Source organism: Pelecanus crispus, chromosome 3 (genome assembly GCF_030463565.1).
Source record: "Pelecanus crispus isolate bPelCri1 chromosome 3, bPelCri1.pri, whole genome shotgun sequence".
In the NCBI taxonomy this organism is placed as follows: domain Eukaryota; kingdom Metazoa; phylum Chordata; class Aves; order Pelecaniformes; family Pelecanidae; genus Pelecanus; species Pelecanus crispus.
This window is the reverse complement of record NC_134645.1, coordinates 41,174,180-41,194,881: the sequence shown is the minus strand read 5'-3', so window position 1 is coordinate 41,194,881 and position 20,702 is coordinate 41,174,180. Positions and strand designations below refer to the sequence as shown.

Here is a 20,702-nt window from a genome sequence, read left to right as displayed (position 1 = left end):
AATAGAGATCTCAGAATTGCAAATAATAAATATGATTTTGATAAGCACTTCTACACAGGAAAATAAGAAATTCCTAAAAAGTTTTCTGTGAAGCACCTTCCTCTTCATGTCCTGTATTACTCTATACTTATAAATAATAAAAAAGGAGACTGATAAGAGTAGCTTTATGTAAGCAAGCTTAGAAATCACGCTCAGATAAGTGCTTTTGACCTAAATCTTGTAGCGCCTCGATCTGACATATAACCCCACAACTGTGAAATTCTGTATGAGATTTAGCAGTTTGAAGCTGCCAACTGACCCAGCCATAAAGCAGCCAGAGATAAGGATTTAAGGTACGATATGATACAATTAGACATTCACCTCCTATTTATTTCAGTCCACTTCAGTATTTAACCTACTTAAAAGTTGCAAGCTTTTTATTAAAATGTAAATGCTAGTGCGCAGTATATTTACAGGCAGCTAACAACAACAAGAAAAGACTCTCATAAATTAGATTTCTATGAATGAAAAGGGTAAACAGGAGATGCTTCTGCAAAACTCTTCTAGACGTGCAGAGATAAAGGATGGTTCTACCACACAAAATAATCAGATACAAAAATAGCTGTTCAGAAACAGCACACCTAAGGAGTACTTTAATCAAACATTTAGGTTACCTGCCAAAAGGACCATGATCTCTTCAAAATGCAATGCGGATTAAAGTGTTATCTAACACAAGCAGAAAACTAACCTTGGAGTGGAAGTTCGAAATGTGTTCATCATAATTTTCATGTCTTTGGATAGAGAAACCAGCTTTTTCAGCTAGATTGCAAAACTGGTTTAAAGTATTCCCTCGGAGTGGAGCAAATACCATTGCTTTTCCCTGGAACATTAAAAAGAGAATGTATACATTTTTAAAACTGGAAGGGAACCACATATAACATACACCTGACTAAGCTTTTAATATACTCAAGCTGGAGAAGTCAATTGTTCTCTTGGTAAAATATTAAAGTAGGGTAATAAAAATAATTGTTCAAAATATGCAAGATTTCTGTGATTAAACACATGCAAAATAGAAAGTAATAAATAAATATTTTCTTTAGAAAACTGCCAGCAGCCATACATCTGCTCCTTTTCATATAATAATGGTGGCTACAAATTACCAAAATAAAACACAGAAAAAGCACACAAAACATACACTCAATTCAAAATCCATTTGTTAGCTCATGACCATGCGAAGACTATAAATAATGATTTTCTTTTTTTACTCTCACACATAGAAAGAGTACCTCCCATTTGCTGTCAGTGGAATTACAACAGTGTAAACCAAGGCAAAATGGTAGGAAAATCAGACCCGATCATTAATTTTTCAAAGATATTTTAAACTACCTGAGCAGTGCAACCAAATTTGACCTTAAATTGGTAAATTGCATTTAAAGCAGGACTTAATGTTTTTGCATAGTAATTCTGGATCTTTCAAGACAATCAAGCCATTTATGATGCCCAGGCAATACATTATGGTCCATTAGCTAATTTTTTGTTCATCCTTCTGTATTTAAGAAAACAAAAATCACTATACCTTGAAATGATAGATTTTAGACACTCTGTGCAAAGTGCTAGCCCAAAACCTAACCTACTTGATATAGCATCTCTTGAAATCTTATTTGCAAAATTAATTCTAATTGGCTGAATACCGTGTTCTGTCACATGGAATGAAAACTGGTTGAAGAGCTGTAAACAAAGGTTAATACCAGCCAACAGCATATCACACCAAGGGGAACCACAAAGTTTACTGTGAGTTCTTGTATTTAACTTCTGTATTAATGAGAGCTAAAACTAATTTGTGAGGTGCTGTAATCATCCAAAGAGACAAAAAATATTTTTAGGGACCTGAAGAACTCATAAAATGATTAGATGCTGCAGAAGAATATTTGGCTTGAGAAAATGCGATCTTGTACACCACAGGAAGAAAGTGATCAGAAGAGAGAATTTCAGTGGGAACTCTGGAAAGTTACAGTGCTGACACAGATACTTAGTGAGGAGGATAGGGAACAAACCTGTGTTACAGCTCATGCACACATATGCTGAGACAACTCGCAGTGAGACAGCAATAAAAACTCTACGTCAGTATCAATGATACTAATATGTACTTAAAAAACTCCAATCATTAATACCACAGCACTGTATTTATTCTCACAATGCCTCTGTGAGATAGGGAAATACTGTTATCCTCATCTTTCTCACGGGAAATTTAAGCACAAAGGACACCTAGGGCAATACCCAAAGCAACTCACTTCTGTTCATTTGTGTAGCTGTAACTTTAATTCTGTGGCTTAATACAAGGTGCAAAGGGGTGTAACTCCCACCAAAGGCACTGGAATTGCTTATGTAAATGTTAAGTCTGAATATAGGCTCAGCTCAGGATGAAAAACATTAAACACAGGAAATTCACAATCAGTTCCCTCACATACTTGGCATGCTTTAATGTCATCAGACAGAAGTGGACAGCAAATGGAGCCTTCAGCTGAGGATCGTCTTCCTCCTGCTGCCATCTCACACTCCCCAGAATGTTGGTTTGCAGAGACCCTTCCTGGCATAAGAAGGATGAGACTCCTCTGGAGTCCCTCATCTTCATGGGCAGCTTCACAGAGAGGTCACTGTAATGGGAAACATGTCCCCCACCCAGGGCTCAATGACCACGATTCACGCAGGGACTTCAGGCATGGCTAAACCTTGTGCATGGAGATAGCTGGGGGCCACATGCCCTGCATCAGCCACAGATCCAGCAGTTCCAACGAGGAAGCAATGCTCATACAAGAGCATGCCCTTACAGATTTCCATCTGGAGTCAGCAGTCCACATGGTCGTTCCTTCTTGTACTTTCTCTAGACTAATTCAAATTTAATTTGGAAGAGAAATACAGTAAAATAGAATGTAACATGGTATGAAATATCTCTTAAAACCAGACTGAAAATTTTGAAATAACTTTAGAAAAGGGGAATGGCCTTTTATGGAAATCACTACACAGTTACTTTTGGCCAGCTCCTTAGTTGGTGTAAAAACCCATTCCTCTATTGAATTTAGTGTGCATCTAAAACACCTGAGGATCTTGCCCTTGCTGATAAAAACCAAGAAATCATGATTAAGTTTAATAATACAATAATCTCCTCAAAACTGTCAGGTAGTGTGGAAGTACTGTGGTCAATTCTGGTCTATCATAATCTGGGTTTAAAGCACTTTCTTGTCAACTGCCTGATCTCTGTGATTCTGCTGGCTGTTGTAGAACTGCATTCACATTTCTAATTTAAAAATGTTTTTCATTTCTTGGTTGCTGTACAATAAAAAAATTAGACCAGTGGCCTGGAACTATGCTTGATGGACTATCCCAAGGTTGTTTAACTCAAAACTTATAATTCTAAAGTGCCTCTCAGTTTAGGATGATGTTTAAAGTTCAGAATGGCCTTTCCCCAGCTTGGAAAATTCTTCCAGTAAACTCGTGAACAAAACACAGATGAATATGTCAGTTACAATAGTTTGAAGTGTCACTAAAATGCTGCAGTAAGATAATGGGACAGATGTTCACATTTTGGATATGACTATGACTAAGTTTACTCATCAGTCATTATCAAATGCAGTCTTACTTGCTGGTACTAATCACGGTTCAACAGCATCCAATTGACTTCATTGGAATTTTGAATGGATAGGCCACAGAAGAATCAAAGCCTTCATGAAAAATGTTCTTAATTAGGGAAATATGTAAACAAGCAACCGCTTATGCTGAGATTGAATTTAAAAGTACATTTTAATGACAGGAGAAAATAAAACTAAATGTTGGCAAATCAAGTAGCTTGCTTATAAAAGGAATAAAATATAGCCATTCAAGATAAATTTGTTTGATGGAAAATTTCAGTGCCTAATTCTTGGAATTGGTTTACAGGTGACATTTGCCTTTGTAACAAATTCAGATAAGAAATGTCAGCCCCCAGTAACTCTGCGAGCTGCTCATTTCTGCCTGCATGAATTTCTGGTCCTCTCTTCCTGTGCCAATACAACTGTCCATGGGGCCATACTATGAATCAGATGACTGAAATGACCAGAGTCCTGTTTCCAGGAAAACAAAAAGTTACCCCAAACACATCATTCTGTGCCATAAGGATTCTAATAGCCACAAATAACATCCTTAATGAAAAAGGAAATACTGCAGATAAATTTATCTTTTTTTCAACTAACAGTAAGAATAATTACCTGTTCTGAATTTCTCCTTCAAGACAGCTTTGCAAGGATACCCATTAATTTCTGTTTACTCCACTTTTCCTTTCGGTTTTGCTGGCTATTATTTTCCCTGAACTATTCTATTGTAGTTGTATCCTAGCTACACTTGAAAGATGTCTTACATCTCGATGTATCTTCAATATGAGATCGTTCCTCTATCAATTTGGCAAAGTATTACCAATAAGGAAATGTAACTTCTAAATTTGAGACAAAATAATTCATGTAGAAGAGTGAACTTAATCAAAGCAGTTTATACCTTAGCTTGGGCATAAACTAATGCCCATAAACTATTCTTAATTATTGCAACTGGCAAATGAGTTCACGATTAATTTATTTTTCCTTTAAAGGTCAAAGTACAGTGCCATTTAGTAAAGCTTCTCTGATGTTATCCTTAGATTTATACAGGTTAACAAGAGCAGTAAAAATAATAACTATTATGTACTTGTGATTGCATTTTCTCTTGGGATCTCAAATGAGTATATGCTTTTATTTGGGTCTTTCAAACCATGAAAGTATATGCTTGAAGGTATCTCCATTGAAAATGTCATTTTTGGACAAGAGAGCTCATTTAAGGTGTCTGTACTCCCAGCTTCCACCCCACACAATAGTTTGCTGTCCTCTTAGTTATGAATTACAGTAATTTGCAAGGCCATGCCATAACTGGATATCCATCCGTTTGACCATCCATAAAGTGGATTAGGCAAATGACTGTAGTTAAAAAATACAGTTCGGACAGTGGTCCAAAACTCTGCAACAGAAATTCCTGCAAGGGATTTGGCAATTTCTTTAGCTAGCTTTGCCAATAAGAGATAGGAACCATGGCCTAAAATGCAGAGAAAATAAGTACAGGCTATGCTGTTAATCACAATGTGCAGAAACAAGACAGACTAGGAAGACAGGAAACAAAAAGCCATCTCCCTTTACTCCACCTACATTCACAAAGGACTGTAGTTCATCTGCTCTGAAAAACAAAGGCGTGTTCTGAATTTGAATTAGCTGACTGGATTTAAAAAGCAACAAAGTCAGGCCAGTCTTGGTTTAAAGTCGGGTTAACAATTCCTAAATTGCCTATAGATGGGAACTTGAGCTATAAACACTGCTTAAATTCAGGTTGCCTTAGCGTAATTTTTTTTTAAAATAAATTATCTGGTTGGGCTAATCAGCCCAGATGAAGAATGTGTGTGTGTGCGCGCGCATATACAAATGTATGTGTGTGCTCAGGTTTTTGGCGCTACAGACCACCACACCATGATTAACTACAAGCAGGAGACAAAGCAACTAAGAGCTATTCTTCCATGCCAGCTAGAGGCTCCAGCCAGGTCACAGATAGCAGGGCACCTCTTATACACTTCTCTTCCTGCCACTCAACTCCTCTCCTTCAGCATCCTTTCATGGAGCCAGTATGGGGCTACCTGAAGAACCAGGTGGGGACATTGGTCTGGGCTGAAACCAAAAACTTTTTGCATTTTTTTAAACTGGGATCAGCTTTGTGTTCCAGATCACCTCTGGTCCCCGAAATTATTGCACCCTGATAACTGATGGTGCATCATGACAGTCAGAATGAATCACTCTGGGCAGGAGCTGCTTAACCTCCCCTTGCTGCCACTGACAGAAATACCTGGGTAATGTTTTCCTCAGGGTGGCTACGTTTCACCTGTCTTCCTGGCAGCCTTGCCCCAGAGCTCATTAAAATAATTCGGTCTTAAGTGACTTGCCTTAGGTCACTCAGGAAAGTCTATGATAGAACCAAGAATAGAAACCTGATCACTCTTAGCAAAGAATGGGATTACTTACACGACTAAAATGACTCGGTTTCTTAAGCCTTTGCACGTTTGGGTCTTCTATTCCTTTTACAGAGAAAATATCTCGTACAAAAAGTACAATACAATTTTAAAATAAAGTTTGGAGAATGCATTGCTAACATGAAATACTTTTGTTTTGAAATGGACAGTTTACCTTATTGGAAGATTTGTATGGTAAGCATGAAAGGTAAAATTCCTGTTTCAAATTCTTACTTATCACAATTATTTCACATGTTTTCTCACATTCTCATTTTGGTATCTTCTTTATAGAAATTTGTTTTGAGATTCAAGATTATCTGTTGGGTATAAGTATATGCATATAACAGCTTTTTTTTTGCCTGTAGGTCTCTCTGATTTAACAGCCTAATAGATTGAGATCAGTAAAATATTTCCCCAGTGACACTCATGTAGAACACATAAGCATTTTATGAAGAGCTTAATTTCATTATGTTCTAAGGTATAAAGCATGTAAACACAGGATTTACTTAATGGAAAAAAGTTTTAGGCTGCAATATATGCATAAGGGTTTTGCTCATTTTATATAAACAGAAATGAAAAGAAAAAATATTCTTTCATAATAAATAAATACACGATGACAAAGGTTACAATTGAAGGGATTACAAATGACAGAAGCCAACATAAAAACTTTCAATATTGTACTTTTACTTTAATATGAAGACATTACTATCAAAGGAAAATACTTGAGAAACGCTTTGATAAAAATAATCTCACGCTATCTTTGAAGCGGTTTCATTTATTTTACTACCCACTGTGTTCCTTATCAGAAGGCCAAGTATAAGAAGTTTCCTAGTTTATGATTAGGAAAGAATCTGATAGATTAGAAGACTCAATTGAAGTTGGACATAATAAGTATTAAAGTATTACATGACATTAATCCTGCCATTCCATTACTCTCTCAATCATTGTGCACAGACTAATTATTCTGAAGCCAGTGTTCAGCAGAAAATAGAAACATACTTACACTGGGTTGGAGTAATCTCTTTATTGCATCAACAAGGCTAGCTCTGTACCGGTCCAGAAACAGGCTGACATTGAGAAGAGAACAGAATCCAGATTAAAATGGGTTTTCAATTCTAATGATACTAATGCAGATAAGTACAAGGCTAATTACATATGTTTACACAATGCTGTAAAAGAGAAACTGTGGTCTACATTTCTGTCCAGTTCAGGTACTTTTAAATATTAAAAAATACATACACCCAAATGTAATCTCAACCAAAGCTAAAATATCAGCACGAAACAGGTCTTTACATAGCTGAAATTCACAGATCACATATGCTAGCTATTAAAGTACTACTATATCAGAAATCAGGATCAATATACAAAGTTAACATTTTACATGTTTTTTTTACACAAGGGGGGTGGAGTTTTTAAAAGTATTTTCTATTGTATTTCAGGTGTTACTATTAAGGGTAATTTTTTTCCTTTTACCTTCACAGTTGTGGCGTTATAATGCATATTTTTTCTATTTATGTATCTATCCCTGTAAAGATTTACAAGCCCCTGCCTCCTCTTTCCCTCAAACACTGTTCAAATACAATGACCCAGATCGTACAGAGTTGTCCTCTCTTCAAATCCTTCATCTCCAGCATGGGTCCCGCAAGGATAGCAGCAGAGTCAATTTTCCCATGCAATGTTGCCAACATGCTCAGCCCTATTTTGGCGCGATTACCTCATGATTTGAGGGGATAATTCATTCTTCATGCCCCTCAGTACCTTAATGTATATACTAATAGTGGCAACCAGGGTGCCAATCACTCTTGACTAGATATTTGTGGACATGTAGTTACTGTGAATGAGAGTGCATTTACAATGGTTAGTGAACAACCATCGGATAGCAACTGATGTCTTTCAGTCCTTACTACCATGGGCTGCATTTATATTGTCGATTCAGATAAGAAACTCTATCAAGCAGGCCACAAATAATGTGATTCTTTCTTCATTATTTTTCATGCTTTCTCTGCAATAAAACTGCTTCCCAGCCTGTGTCAAGCTCAAGTTCCACACTTCATGGTATTTTGTCCATTCTTTATGATTTTTTTCTATACTCCCCTTTCCTTTATTCTCAAACATTTCTTTCTGAAGAGATGTGGGTAATTTTTTCCCAGGTTTGAAATTTCTAAAAGAATATAAAGAATATATGAAAACACTGAAGAGGAAAAAGTGGTCTGCCAACCACATGCCAGTCATCAAGAACAGAGATATATAGGTAAGGACACTCCACAGCTACCAAGGAGAATACAATATTACGTATCATAGGGTCAAGCAGCTGTGTAAGAGCTGTGAATTTTTGCTACTCAGAAAACCAAAAAAGCCTACCAGAAAACTTGTCAGTGACCAAATTTCATCGGTAAAAACTCGCAGAACCTCACATTGTTGAGAAAATGTGATAGACTGGGTATCCATACATTTCTTAAAGACCATTTCATAGAGAAGTATGACCAATATATTGAATTTCGTCTTAAGATATCGAAGTACTAGCTAACAATTTCCCTGATAGCCTGCCCACAAGAAAATTGAAACCTTAGCAATTCGCATGATGGCTGCCCCTCAGTCTTCGTTAATCTCACTGGAAGAACCTTACTGAAAAAATGCTTTTTTAAATTTAATTCATTGAAACAGCAGCTGATATCTCTAATGTCTCCTGGGAGTTTTAATCACATTCACCTCAGGTAGATCTCTATGCAGATAGATACCATAAGACACTACTTCACCGGGAACTTAGCCACCTGCACAAGAAGTGGAATACAGTGCATGAGTCCTCTCCCAAAAGAATCACTAAAAATAATTAATTTTCTTCAATATGAAACATTGCAAGCATGCACACACTTAATGCTTGCTGAGGTCCTGTGTAGACAGACATACATTCTAAATGAAAAATGCACTTAAAAACATTTTTATTTTTGAAAGCAGTGTAGTGGAAACTTTTTGGGGCAGCTTACCAGTGCTAAAATTCCTTTTTCATGGACCTGCATACCATTCTCTCTTTTTACAATGAGATAGGGGCACAACTGCTGCTACCAATCTTGTTCCTTTACAATGAGAGAACTACAGGCCTTTGTTCACCAGCAACTTAGTGTCTGAGAACTTAAAATAGTTACTTGACCTGCCAAGAGATTAGACAATTTCAACAATACCTTTTCTGTCCGACTCGCACTTGGTATTTTGGTGGTATGGGAGGTAGACTCTTAGCCCTGTTAGCTTAGGAAACCCAGATAACCTGGGACAGTTGCCCTGGCTCTGCTCCCAAGTTGTCTCTGCCCTCCAAAAGGCTTGTCCTGGGCAACAGGACCTACTTAAATTGAAAATAGTCTCCAATATTGCGATTTCCAGTCTGTTGCTCTGTGAGCCACAGACTGACCAGAGGGAGCAGAGAAGGCTAGAAGCAATGTTAATGCAATGCAGTGACTCCAGGGAACATCTCTATCCTCCCTCCTGAGCCAGAGGATGCCTTAAATGAGGAAAATCCTGAAGAAGTCGTTAAGATAATCTGTGCTGCAGACAGGACCAGCACATGATCTGGCCCACGCAAGGCAATTTAATCACGCAATTTCTCTTACCAGGAGAATTTGTATGACTAAATATTACCACAGCATACTGAAAATGCACCTGAGAGAATCCCTTAAAGCTCACAACACCTCAGTGAAATTAAATAATGTATTATTCTAAACCATTCTCACCCAGTTCTCATACCTCAATTCAAATTTGGCTTAGCTCGCCATTACTTTAGTGGTAATGTCTCATGTTTATGTAGTAAGGATGCTGTGAAAGCAGTGGCTCAGGACAGGAACAGCAAGGGTTTCTTGGGTCAGCAAGGAAGTTTCAGAGCACAGCAGTAGAGAGGCAAGAACACAGTTTATGATTCAGCCTTTGTTTAGGCAGAGCTCTTAACCTGTGAAATCTGGATGAACAGGTAGGCAATCTTGTCCCTTCTCTCTTCTTGTCTTTTTTTTTTTTTTTTTTTAAAATTTTAAATTACCATTAAAACCAAAATGAAAGTTTATACCAAAACTGTATGGAAGTAACAGTAAGCCACAAGGAAACAAACTAAAAAAACAAGTAGATTCTCAGTTTGCTTCACGCTGATACCCTTTTATCTTGTGCTTCGCAACAAGGGGCATGGGCTATGATGTGAACTTTTTTTTTTTTTGCATACTTTGCAGTTGGTAAAAGAGCTTAGTTTACAGGTGTACTTCAGACATGATTACATTCATGTATAGTGCCTAGTGTGTAGAGCCATTTATCTTTTTGTTCGCCTTCAACTACAGTACTTACAAACTGAAAAAACCCTTACTTCCATATCATCAGCTTCCAATGCACTTGAAAGTGTGTGCAAGAAATCAAGCTTAAAATGAATAATAAAATTAAACTGAAGGAGGACAGGGATCTTAATGCATTCCTGCAAAAATATTTCCTTAAATTAAATACTAACAGAGACAAAATTGACATATTTTAACGTATTTAAAGAATACTTTCAGTTCATTTCTACATTCCTGGTGAATCCACAACTCCCCATGACTTCAGCAAAAATCTCAACAGTGAAAGTAATGTGGCATAGCCCCCCCAGCCTCTATTGTGCAAATTCTTATGCATGCGCCAGACTTTAAGGATATATGATCAGTCTAACGAAGTGGGATATTATGGATTTCCAAAATTACATGGGGATCCAGACCTTATACTGTCTCGACATTAAAATTATTTGTGAAAACTTGTTTCACAAGAACGTGAAAGACAACGATTTTCATATTGGCTCAGTCCTACTGGCCTTGACTGTCTCCTTGGATTAAAAATCTCAGCAACTTTTTTCTTAATAAAGAAAAGTATATACGTTTCCTTTTAAATAATCGGAAATCTGAGGCTCTCAAGAGCTTTGGAGGAGTCTTGGTTTTGGCCTGTCCATACAGGCACCTGTTATTTCTTCCCCTCTATTCATACACACTCTTACAATTCCAGCACCTGCATGACTTTATATCCACAAGTGTAGGTCAAATGAAAGCCTAAAATTCTGGCAGCCTTCACCTGGCCTTCAAACTCCCCCTAAAAATTATGAGGTGGGTGGATGGATATGTTTTAAAAATTCCATTATTTCAGTATTTTTTTCCAGTGTACCCTTCTTCCAGGTGTCGCCTCACCAAGATTTTTTTTCCCTTATTTTTATCTCGTAGTTGACATTTTACAAGTTATTTTGGAACTGGTGAACCATGAAACTATTTTTATTGTCAAAATCCTGAACGGTTAAATAATGACTAGCTTTCACAGTTTGCCTCTTATTTATTTTATAATCTAGTTGAGCTACTAAATTTAGCTGTTAACTAATAGAGCGTCTGTTCTGGGAAAAAACATATTTTCCACCCCTGCACACAAGGTTTATGAAAGTCTGACTGTAAATATATGAATATAAAAACATATCGCTGCTTGTTGTAATCATGTACATTTTTACTTGAACCTCCATGTGGATTTGGACTATGTTTATGAATAGAGTTTGTTTTCATGTAAATGGGATCAAGCAGTACCACTGGTTAGCTATTCAGAGAATCAGACAATATCACCCTTGCTGGAAACACTTCAATAAAAATTTATCCATGTACCTAATATTTGAACTCAGATTTTTTGCTTTCTAGTTCTCTGTTCTAATCCCAGATTTTATTGACTGACAATGAGCTATATGATGGTGTTAAACTAAATGCAATCTATTCTATCTGTTTTTATCGCTGCATACTTCAGGATTCAGCCGAGGAGCTATAAGAAAAGACATTTTTTTTTCCTCTTCAATGGCAGCCCAAAAAATTCAGAAAGCAAAAATCCTGCCAACAGTTCTCAAGCCAGTTCTGTATCTCAGAAAAGAAATACATGAAAATGAAAAGAAGATTCGAGTTTGATATAGCATGGAACATTTTTTTCCCCAGCCTTTTCATGTACCAGGAAACCTAGTGTCCATAACTAAAAGAATGATTTCTAAAGGAAACAAACAATAAAGGGATTTTCATGCTTATTAAACTATATATATGGGCACTTGCAATAAGAAAATAGAGACAATTTGTGAATAAAAACACATACTTTAAACTAACCTGCACATTTCTATTTATTTTTTAGAAATCTATAAATATTTATACACTTACCTGCATCTTAAGTGCTTCAAAATAAATGTACAAAATGCAGAGATTGTAAATGCATTATGTATTTTACCTGTCATGTTTGATTCTTTGTTTCCTAAAGAAACTACACTATTTCCAAACAGAATGGGAGGAGTATTAGGCAAGAATATTTCTCATACTGAAAAAAACAACTTAAGTCTTGCTCTACTCTGCTGTACTCCCAGCACAAATAGGATGACATGGTGTGAGTATCAAGAATACAAGAGATGGCACAGCCAGGTTGTTTTGATATTTGTGTGAAGAACAAATTTAACTCTAAATCTCTTGGCAAGACCTTGCTTCACCCACATAATCTGGAGAACATCCATATGTGAGCCTTGTCTAAGCCTCCGAGAAGACTGCTGCCCTCCTGCTCATGTCCGCCAGCACTCTGATCTGACTTTCATACTTAATCTGATCTAATCCTGTCCAGCATTAACTTCATCTGTGCAATGAAACCTGGAGTATCCATTCTAATATTTGGTGAGGAAGGCATTTACTAAATTACTTGCTGAAATCATATGGTGTTGTTTAGCTCCTTATTTTAATCAGATGATGCATCTCTGAGGCACATTATCAGCGATTAGTTAGAAACCCTTCTCTGTCCTTTTTGAGAACAAAGAACTTTTCTGAAATTAAATGCTAAGAGAAATGAAGCACTGTTGCATTCTGTCAACAAATAGGTACTAGAAAAAGGAAAAAAGATGACGAAGTGTTCTCCAGTGCTATACAAAACTAGTAACTTTTCTGAAATAAGACTTTGCTTAAATAGCAAAATATCAAACAACAAAAAAAAGGCTTTAGAGGAATACTTTATCAGAAGTCTCTTAAAAAGAACATTGTTTAAAAAGACAATAGACAGCTTCATACTTCCCTTCGCCTTTTTCCTTTAACTATTTCTTTGTAAGGTACAGAAATCTGCTGAACTGAGCTGTCCTACAAAGTCCCTGTTTTCAGAATTTGGTCTCTCACAATAGTTACACGAAACAAAACAGAAACAGGTTTTTCTGCTTTGGACATTTAAAGGGTCAAGAGCAAATATTCATAAAGGAAAGGCAGGTTCATTTAAAAATATCTACTCTCTTAAATGATATCTGCACATCTTTTTTTACACTGTCTCCATTTATATAACACAAATTATTAATAATGTACCATTTTTAAACTTAGCATGCAGAAAATATAGCACAGCACAATTCTGCAAATCCAGTATCAGAAAAGGGTTGTGTCAATAATCAAATTTATTTGCATGAATTATTAAACAATATACCATATTGTAACACGTATCTGCGTTTTTATAAATTAAGTGCTGTACTCTCATTCTTTTACTAAGAGTTCTCTTACAATTAACATGTGCCTGTGTAAATAATATAAAGCCTATGTCTACAAATATTGCTGTCAAACTGATTTAAGAAACAGAATGTGATGGGGGGAAAAAAAAGGCTTTGAAAATCTTTTTTATCTTGGAAAGATTTTCCGGGGAGCAAAAAATATATCCCCTTATATCAATAGTCAGATCTTTCCTAAGAAGTAAGCTAATTGAGCTGTTTGTGTTGATAAACTCCCTTTTCTCCAGACCGTTCCTCACTGAGCCATAATTATTTGCAATTTGCCTAAGTCGTCCATTTACTGATACGTCAAGCATGAAACAGAGGCAATTCCAGAAAATGGAAATGCTTCTCAAAATCAATCTTTGGGAAATAATGTGGTAGAAGTTACTGTGTGATAGAAGACTACCTTATAACTGTCACATGGAGATGAATATTAATTTGTTGAGGTTAAGGTGGCTTTGTGCTTCATTTGTTGACTTTGCTTAGCCATCAGCAAGCAGCACAGTACAATTACTCCAGCAAAGCTATTTTTCTAACATGAGTTTTATGATTTTTATGTACTTACCAGTCAGCACACATAACAATGTCAAAATGTCCTTCCAGTTGAGAGACATCTGTCTCATTATCCCATCGTAAAATGCTAGAGGAAAAAAAGATTTTAAAAAAAAAAAAAAGAAAAGAAAAAAGGACTTACATCTTTCATCTTGAGATTTTTAAAGTATTAATATTATTCTTATGTGACACAGAAGTGTTTTAAAAAGTACACACTCATTACTTTCAAAAATGCATGTAAAAATCCTACTCTGTACATTTTTAAGGTTTTAAATCTCAAAGCTAAAGAGCTATTTTGTATTATAACAGAAAGGCAATCCACACAGGTTCTGATGAGTGGATCACCAACAAATATGCATTTCTGAATTAGTGGCACATGTATGGCTTCAGATTTTTACCCCTTAACACCACTGCATGAGGAAGTGAAGTCAAAGTATTGACAATCTGAATGAAACACAGATTTGCAGAACAGATGTGAATTCATGGATCTCGGTTACATCTGGCAGGCAAGTCCGTTGTGTTTCTCATTGATGAAGTGAGCATTCACTTGGGCTGGAGGGAGGAGGGACAGCATGAAAAAACGCCAAGCTTAACTTCAATGCCAGCTATGTTGCCTCAGGCAAGTTTAAAAATACAGCAGTGCTGACTCCGTCAGCACCTATTCTCTCATAGGTGGTAAGTTACTTAATTCCAAGGTACTCAACAGTAGGCAAAAATGCACATGTGTACAAAGTTGTTCTCTGCTTATAAATGCTGTCAATTTATGTAGCTACCATGAAGAATTTCAGTACTTTGCTCCCATTTAAAAAACAGCAACTACTATTGGAATTTACTTCACACTTAAAATATCATTACCCTGAAGATTTGAAGCTGCATTTCTATTTCTAGGCTATTTTTAAAAAAAGAATCTATCCTTCTTTTTCATTTCCTGGTTATTTAAAATAGAAAGTAGATAAATATTTATGGGAAAAGCACTTGTGGGGGAAGGGTCTAATCTGATCTTGTCAGGTTGTGCATGCTTATCTCAGTTTTGTATGAGTCTTGACCAAATAGACCCTTTAGTCTTCCCACAGCTATAATCTACTTCTGGTTAAAAGCCATCTCCATTCACATCCTACTCCTAATATTTAACTGAGGATCAGTTATAATGTGTTCATTCAGAAATGTTCCCTAAGTAAAGAGGAAGAAAGGAAATTTTATAGGTCGACTACTATATGCAAAAAAGGCTCATAAATACGTAGACAGATATAGAGCCAGAAAGAATTAAGATGCCACAATATGCATGTACATGTGCACAGACACAAATTTGAAAGGGAATGCTTTTAGAACGTGAAAATTATGAAAGGAGAGGCCCAGTTGGTTGGGAAAGCTTTGATTACGTGGGGCTCAGTGTAACTGAACAGATCAGGACTCATTAGCCCATCTGCCCTCCTGGAATTTACTGTGACAATCCAAAGAGAGAAAAGAGTAGATTAATTTAATTTTTCCCCCTCAAATTGAAAGTATTCCAGATTTTTGAAGCCTAGGTAGCTTTGCACACTGGCACGCAGCAGGCATCCAGTAGTGGAAAGTGACAAAGGAGAGTTCTCACTCTCAGCTGCTGGCTGCCTGCTGGCTACCAGCGGCTTTTTCAACCCTGTTTCCGTGGAAACTTAGGTTAGAATAGTGAAAATTAGGTAAAGGTAAGTTTTGTGGGTTTAAAGCACGCACTCTAATACTTTAAGAATCCTGAAGCAGAACTGGAAATTGGTAGATGAACTGTGAGCCTTAAAAGGCCACCTTTGGTTCGCATTGCTACAGAAACAGAGATCTGATCAGTACCACTATAGGGATTTGAATTATGATTTTTTTAACCCATATATTTACTATACTTCACACATGCAGTTTGGAAGGCAGCACAGGTGCCTCCTCCTGGAAGAAAAAAAACTCTCTCATGTTGCTGTCAGGTTCCCACTGAGCATCCAAAATACAGCATTTTCTGTGCACACCTACTGTAGGCACAAAGGAGTTTGTGTGGGTAGGTAAAAGCTCAGAAACCATAAAGCTGAGCAAAATACGGAATCAAAGAGTTGCCAGGAGCATGAGCAGTGGTGCAACGTGACTGGCATGTGCACTGTTAGAAGGAGTGAGCTGAAGGCATCCATCCATAAGCCAGTCTTCCTCCATTTTCCTGATCTAGCACCAGGGCTGCTCTCGGTCTCTACCTTCAGTACAGTTGCATTCCTGAAGACATGATAATTATGTAAAGGCCAATGATAAATTTACACATAAGATTTTCAAAATCAACTTTGCCATAAATTTTCAAAAGGTACAGGAAAATCTTTATTCCTGTGGGGAAACAACCATGTAAACTAAAGATAATTTCTATAAAATAAATACCAACAGGACTCATTCTGATCTCACTCAGGATGTATGCACACTGGTGGGAGAGATGCAACTACAAGCTGTATATATTTATCCATGCTATCTTTAGCCAAGTGCAAGTACGACTAGTAAGGGAAGCACAGCTAGGGTACGTGAAGCTCAATACCGGCTGCAGCCTCTGAAACTGTTTTGGTAGCTAACTCTGGGCTACCATATCTACACCGTTACCCATTTAATGCTTCCAGAAATTTGCATGAGCTGCAATCAAACATCTGCACCTGCACCTGTAAAGCAGAAATGCTCCTGCATATCAGGGAATCAGAAACAATTCTGCTCAGAGTCAGCACTATTACATCATTAACACTGATGTCAGAATCAGCCTGATTCTGAATCAGAATCAGCTATTTTGAATTCTAGTGCTAATGAAAGTAGTGAATCCGAGTCAGGACATATGTACATACCATCAACTAGCCATACAAGTTCTTGTAACCCAAACACAATTGCTGAGTGTGAGAATCCACTAATTGCAAAACAGCTCTGAGAAAGGTAAACGTGTGTATGTGTATCTAAATGCATGGATCTATATGTTGTAAGAGGGTGAGGAACAGTAATTTTTTCAGGGATTATTGAGGACGTGACTCTTGGACTTAGTGGTCAGACCTGAAAGAAATACTGAAGGCACCATGAAGTAAGGGCTGATTGCATTTCCATTTAAAGAAAAGCACTGCTAGGAAACCCAGAAAAGTGTTAGCAACAGAAATCTGAAAATATCAGTCTTTATGAAGTTTCCTTTAAAAAAATAGACATAAGTGTAAAAATACCATACCACAAAAAGTCTTTTAAATCATCAGTATCATGTTGAGTGCCAACATGAAAAAAATGCAAGCCTTGTTAATATTTCCCTCAGTGATGCTAAATTAGTGGACATAAACCACGTTTTTCGAAAGCCACTTTTCTTGCAGCAAAATAAGAAGTTTTAAAGCTATAATATTTTTATGTCTTTCTTTTGAGGCAAGACGCTACAGTACTAACAGCTGAAATAATTGTGTAAATTTGAGAAATGTGCTTTACTTTGTATTTCTGCCCAAGCCACACCTTCAATGGCCCTTTTTTTAAAAAAAAAAAACAACATACCAAACAAACCCCAACATATTTAAGGCTGTGCAAAGCCCGCTCTTGACGTTATTTTGTGCTGGCTTATTTAACTCATGCAGGTTGGTTTCTTGCAATTGAAAATAGGCAATTCAGTTTCAGCAGAAAAGGGTCTGAAACCCACTGGAAATATAAAACAGTTTGGGAGCTTTTGTTGGCTACAAGAAGAACGTTAAAAAATGAAATAGGATGCAAAGAAAAAAAACTACTGCACTGTTCAGCTACTACTTAGGTCAAACTGATGGTGGCTGAAACTTGGTACCTGCTAATGGCTGCTTTATGGCCTGTATCAAATGAATTTGACCAGTTTTCAGAGGAAAAGTACCCACATCACAAACCTATTACTATAATTAGCAATCTTGATGGCAGTCCTAGCAAAAAGGACAAGGACTGAATGAGCTATGGAGAATGAACTATCCTCTCACATGCAGAGGTGGCTTTTCCAGGTCAGGGATAAAGCATACTATCAAAATAGTCTGAGAAAATATGTACTGATGCTTTAGTTTCCTAGGCTGTCAACCTTACACCACTCTAAAGCAACAAATTCATTAAAAACCCCCAAACAACACACAACATAACCAAAGCATTTTTTTCTTTTTTTCCCCCTGATTTATCTTTTAAATTGACAAGCAAGCCAGAAAATGTGATTAGGTCAAGATAAAAAGAATTGTAATGGTAATAGAACAAAAAGATCAACTAAGAAAATAGAGACTTTAAGTACTACCAACGTACCCCCAAATATCCCTTGTATTTCAAAGAAAAAAAACCACAACAAAATAGCAAATGTTGCAGGGATAATTACAGCAGCCAAGGCTGCACTTCCTCTGTACAGTAATTCTAATTTATGGAGGATAGCCTGACAAATGTCGACACTCTTTCTTACACTGGTAAAGTATCTCAGCAATCTACAACAAAAGACCTGATTTTACCAGGTTTTTATTTCTCATGCAAAATTCCTCATTACTATTATTATTCAACTTCTGTTATTCAGTGTTTGTCTCCCTAGTGTGTCTAGGCAGGTAACTTAAATGAGGAAAAACAGGTTAAGTCTCTGATTGTTAAAACTTGAAACATTTCCAAATCCCTCTGAGATGTTCTTGTGATGAATGGCACAGGCTAGAGTAGCTCTCAAGTTAGCAGAAAAGTAGTTGTGCAGATAAAGACAAAAAATAAAATTAGAAGAAAGGACAAAAGACACAAAAGCCTTACTTGCTTCAAAATGTATCAGCAGTTTTAATAAAAAAAATTTGTCCCACTTAGCAGATGAACAGCTACCAAGAACCCTATCTACCCACCTCTTCTTTTCATATTTTAATTTAGGCTTCAGTCTTTGAAAAGCATTACCATTGATAAGTACACAGGTTCAGGTAAAAGATTTTGTCTGGGGGTTTTATATGACTTTTTCTATGACATTAACCAAGCAACTTCATTAACGCATTAACAAAAGGTATCATCAGGATTTTTCTCCACACCTTGATCTTTGTTTGAGATTCCTCAGTTTTGTATAAAGATCAAGAAGATGGATTTTAATTTAGCGACAGAGGCAATGTGTACACCTATCATTACAACTCCTTTGAGGAGTCTTGCAAATTTGCCTACTGTATTTTCCCCATCTTTCTCATTATATTCTCATTAGGTTGCTCTTATTTCTCCATCTTTGTTCACCTTCTGCCTTTCTTACCTTCACTGTTTCACTTTGCTTTGTATTCTTATCCATTATCTCATTCCCTACAGTGCATACCTGGTTTGAAGGAACCAAGGTTAAATTTTCAAACACAAGTACCCAACATCAACCATTCTCTGTTTCCTCTCACGTTTCTAAGCAGTTTGAATGTGATATTTACAATTGCCGATGGACATTTCTTTCTAACAATCTCCTTGCAGGTTTTGGCAACTTCCACATTATTTATCTACTGTTGTCGAAGTATACTGATGATTTTTCTCAGCTAGGCTCAAAATCTGCACTTACTCTCCGGGACCTTTCTTCTCTTTTCAGCCCAGTAAAATCTTGCTATTCATTAGAATTTTTAATTCCACTATTTTCTGCTTGGTTTTTTTAAATTCTTTTACCGTTTTTTTCAGTGTGCTCTTCTAAATATTCTCTTCAAACCTTTCCCACATTTCTGATAATTTCACAATGTTCCACCTCAACTTCTTCTTCCTCTGAATTTTACTTCTGGGCTATCTCATCCATAAAAGCTAAACCCAACTACCCACTTCTCCACTTCACACTGTGTATCCAGACTCACAACTCAGTATTTTTCACAGCCTCAGTGAGTGAGAAGCTCATCACCTCTAGAGTACGACAAGGCATTGTTCTTACCACCTTTTCTTGATCCCTTTGGACATAACCATTAATTCCAATCTGTAATCTAGACTTAGCTTAGACCTTCCTCTATATTTGCATACCTCAGGTCTGTTCAGATTTTGCTTATTCTCTCTGCATAGCATCTCTAAGAAGTTTCTTATCTACCCACTCTGCTTGAACTCTTGACCACGTCATCATCACTTACATCTTAACACCACAATATTGTTCTCTCTGCTCTTGGAAAATGCAGTCTTGCCCTGTTAATATTTATTCAGTAGGCTGCTGCAAAGATTGTTTTTCTTGCCTACAACCCTGATCTTGTCACCTTTCTCTTTGTACCCCTCCAGGTAAGTTGCAAGTCTTTTCCAAATGCTTCACAACAGTTCACTTCCCTATTTTTGATCTCTCATTCAATATTGAAAGGACAACTCCCTTCTTTAATAAGCCCTAATGTCAGTCTACATCCACTTAACTTTTCAAGCAAGCACCTTTACAATTTTCTTCCACTATGTTATCCATGAACATCCACAACCTTACACCATTATCCTTGAAACTCTCCTTTAAAATAGTGCCTACAAAACCTGAAAAGAGGCTAGGCTGCTCTCGTGCCTCCAACTCTGTCTATCATGCTGACTACAGTTATCCCGTTATCCTTCCTCACCATACCTGTCTCTGGTCTTAGACCACAGATTCCCTAACACAAACTGCCTTTTTCCTCTGTGTTTATACAATGCCTGGTACAACAATTCATGATGAAACCTCATCCCATTAACGCGGTAATACAAAAGAAGAAA

The 20,702-nt window shown here is 36.8% G+C and overlaps 1 protein-coding gene across 1 annotated transcript in view; it reads right to left on the bottom strand.

Annotated features, from left to right (window-relative positions):
* The window catches only part of CAMKMT (calmodulin-lysine N-methyltransferase), a 224,008-nt gene that overhangs the window by 5,506 nt on the left and 197,800 nt on the right, over positions 1-20,702 (bottom strand). The window contains exons 8-10 of the mRNA XM_075708185.1: positions 14,098-14,172; positions 7,032-7,095; positions 728-859 (exon numbers count right to left, since the gene is read on the bottom strand). Of these exons, the coding sequence (XP_075564300.1) occupies positions 728-859; positions 7,032-7,095; positions 14,098-14,172 (271 nt within the window). The remainder of the gene's footprint in view (positions 1-727; positions 860-7,031; positions 7,096-14,097; positions 14,173-20,702) is intronic.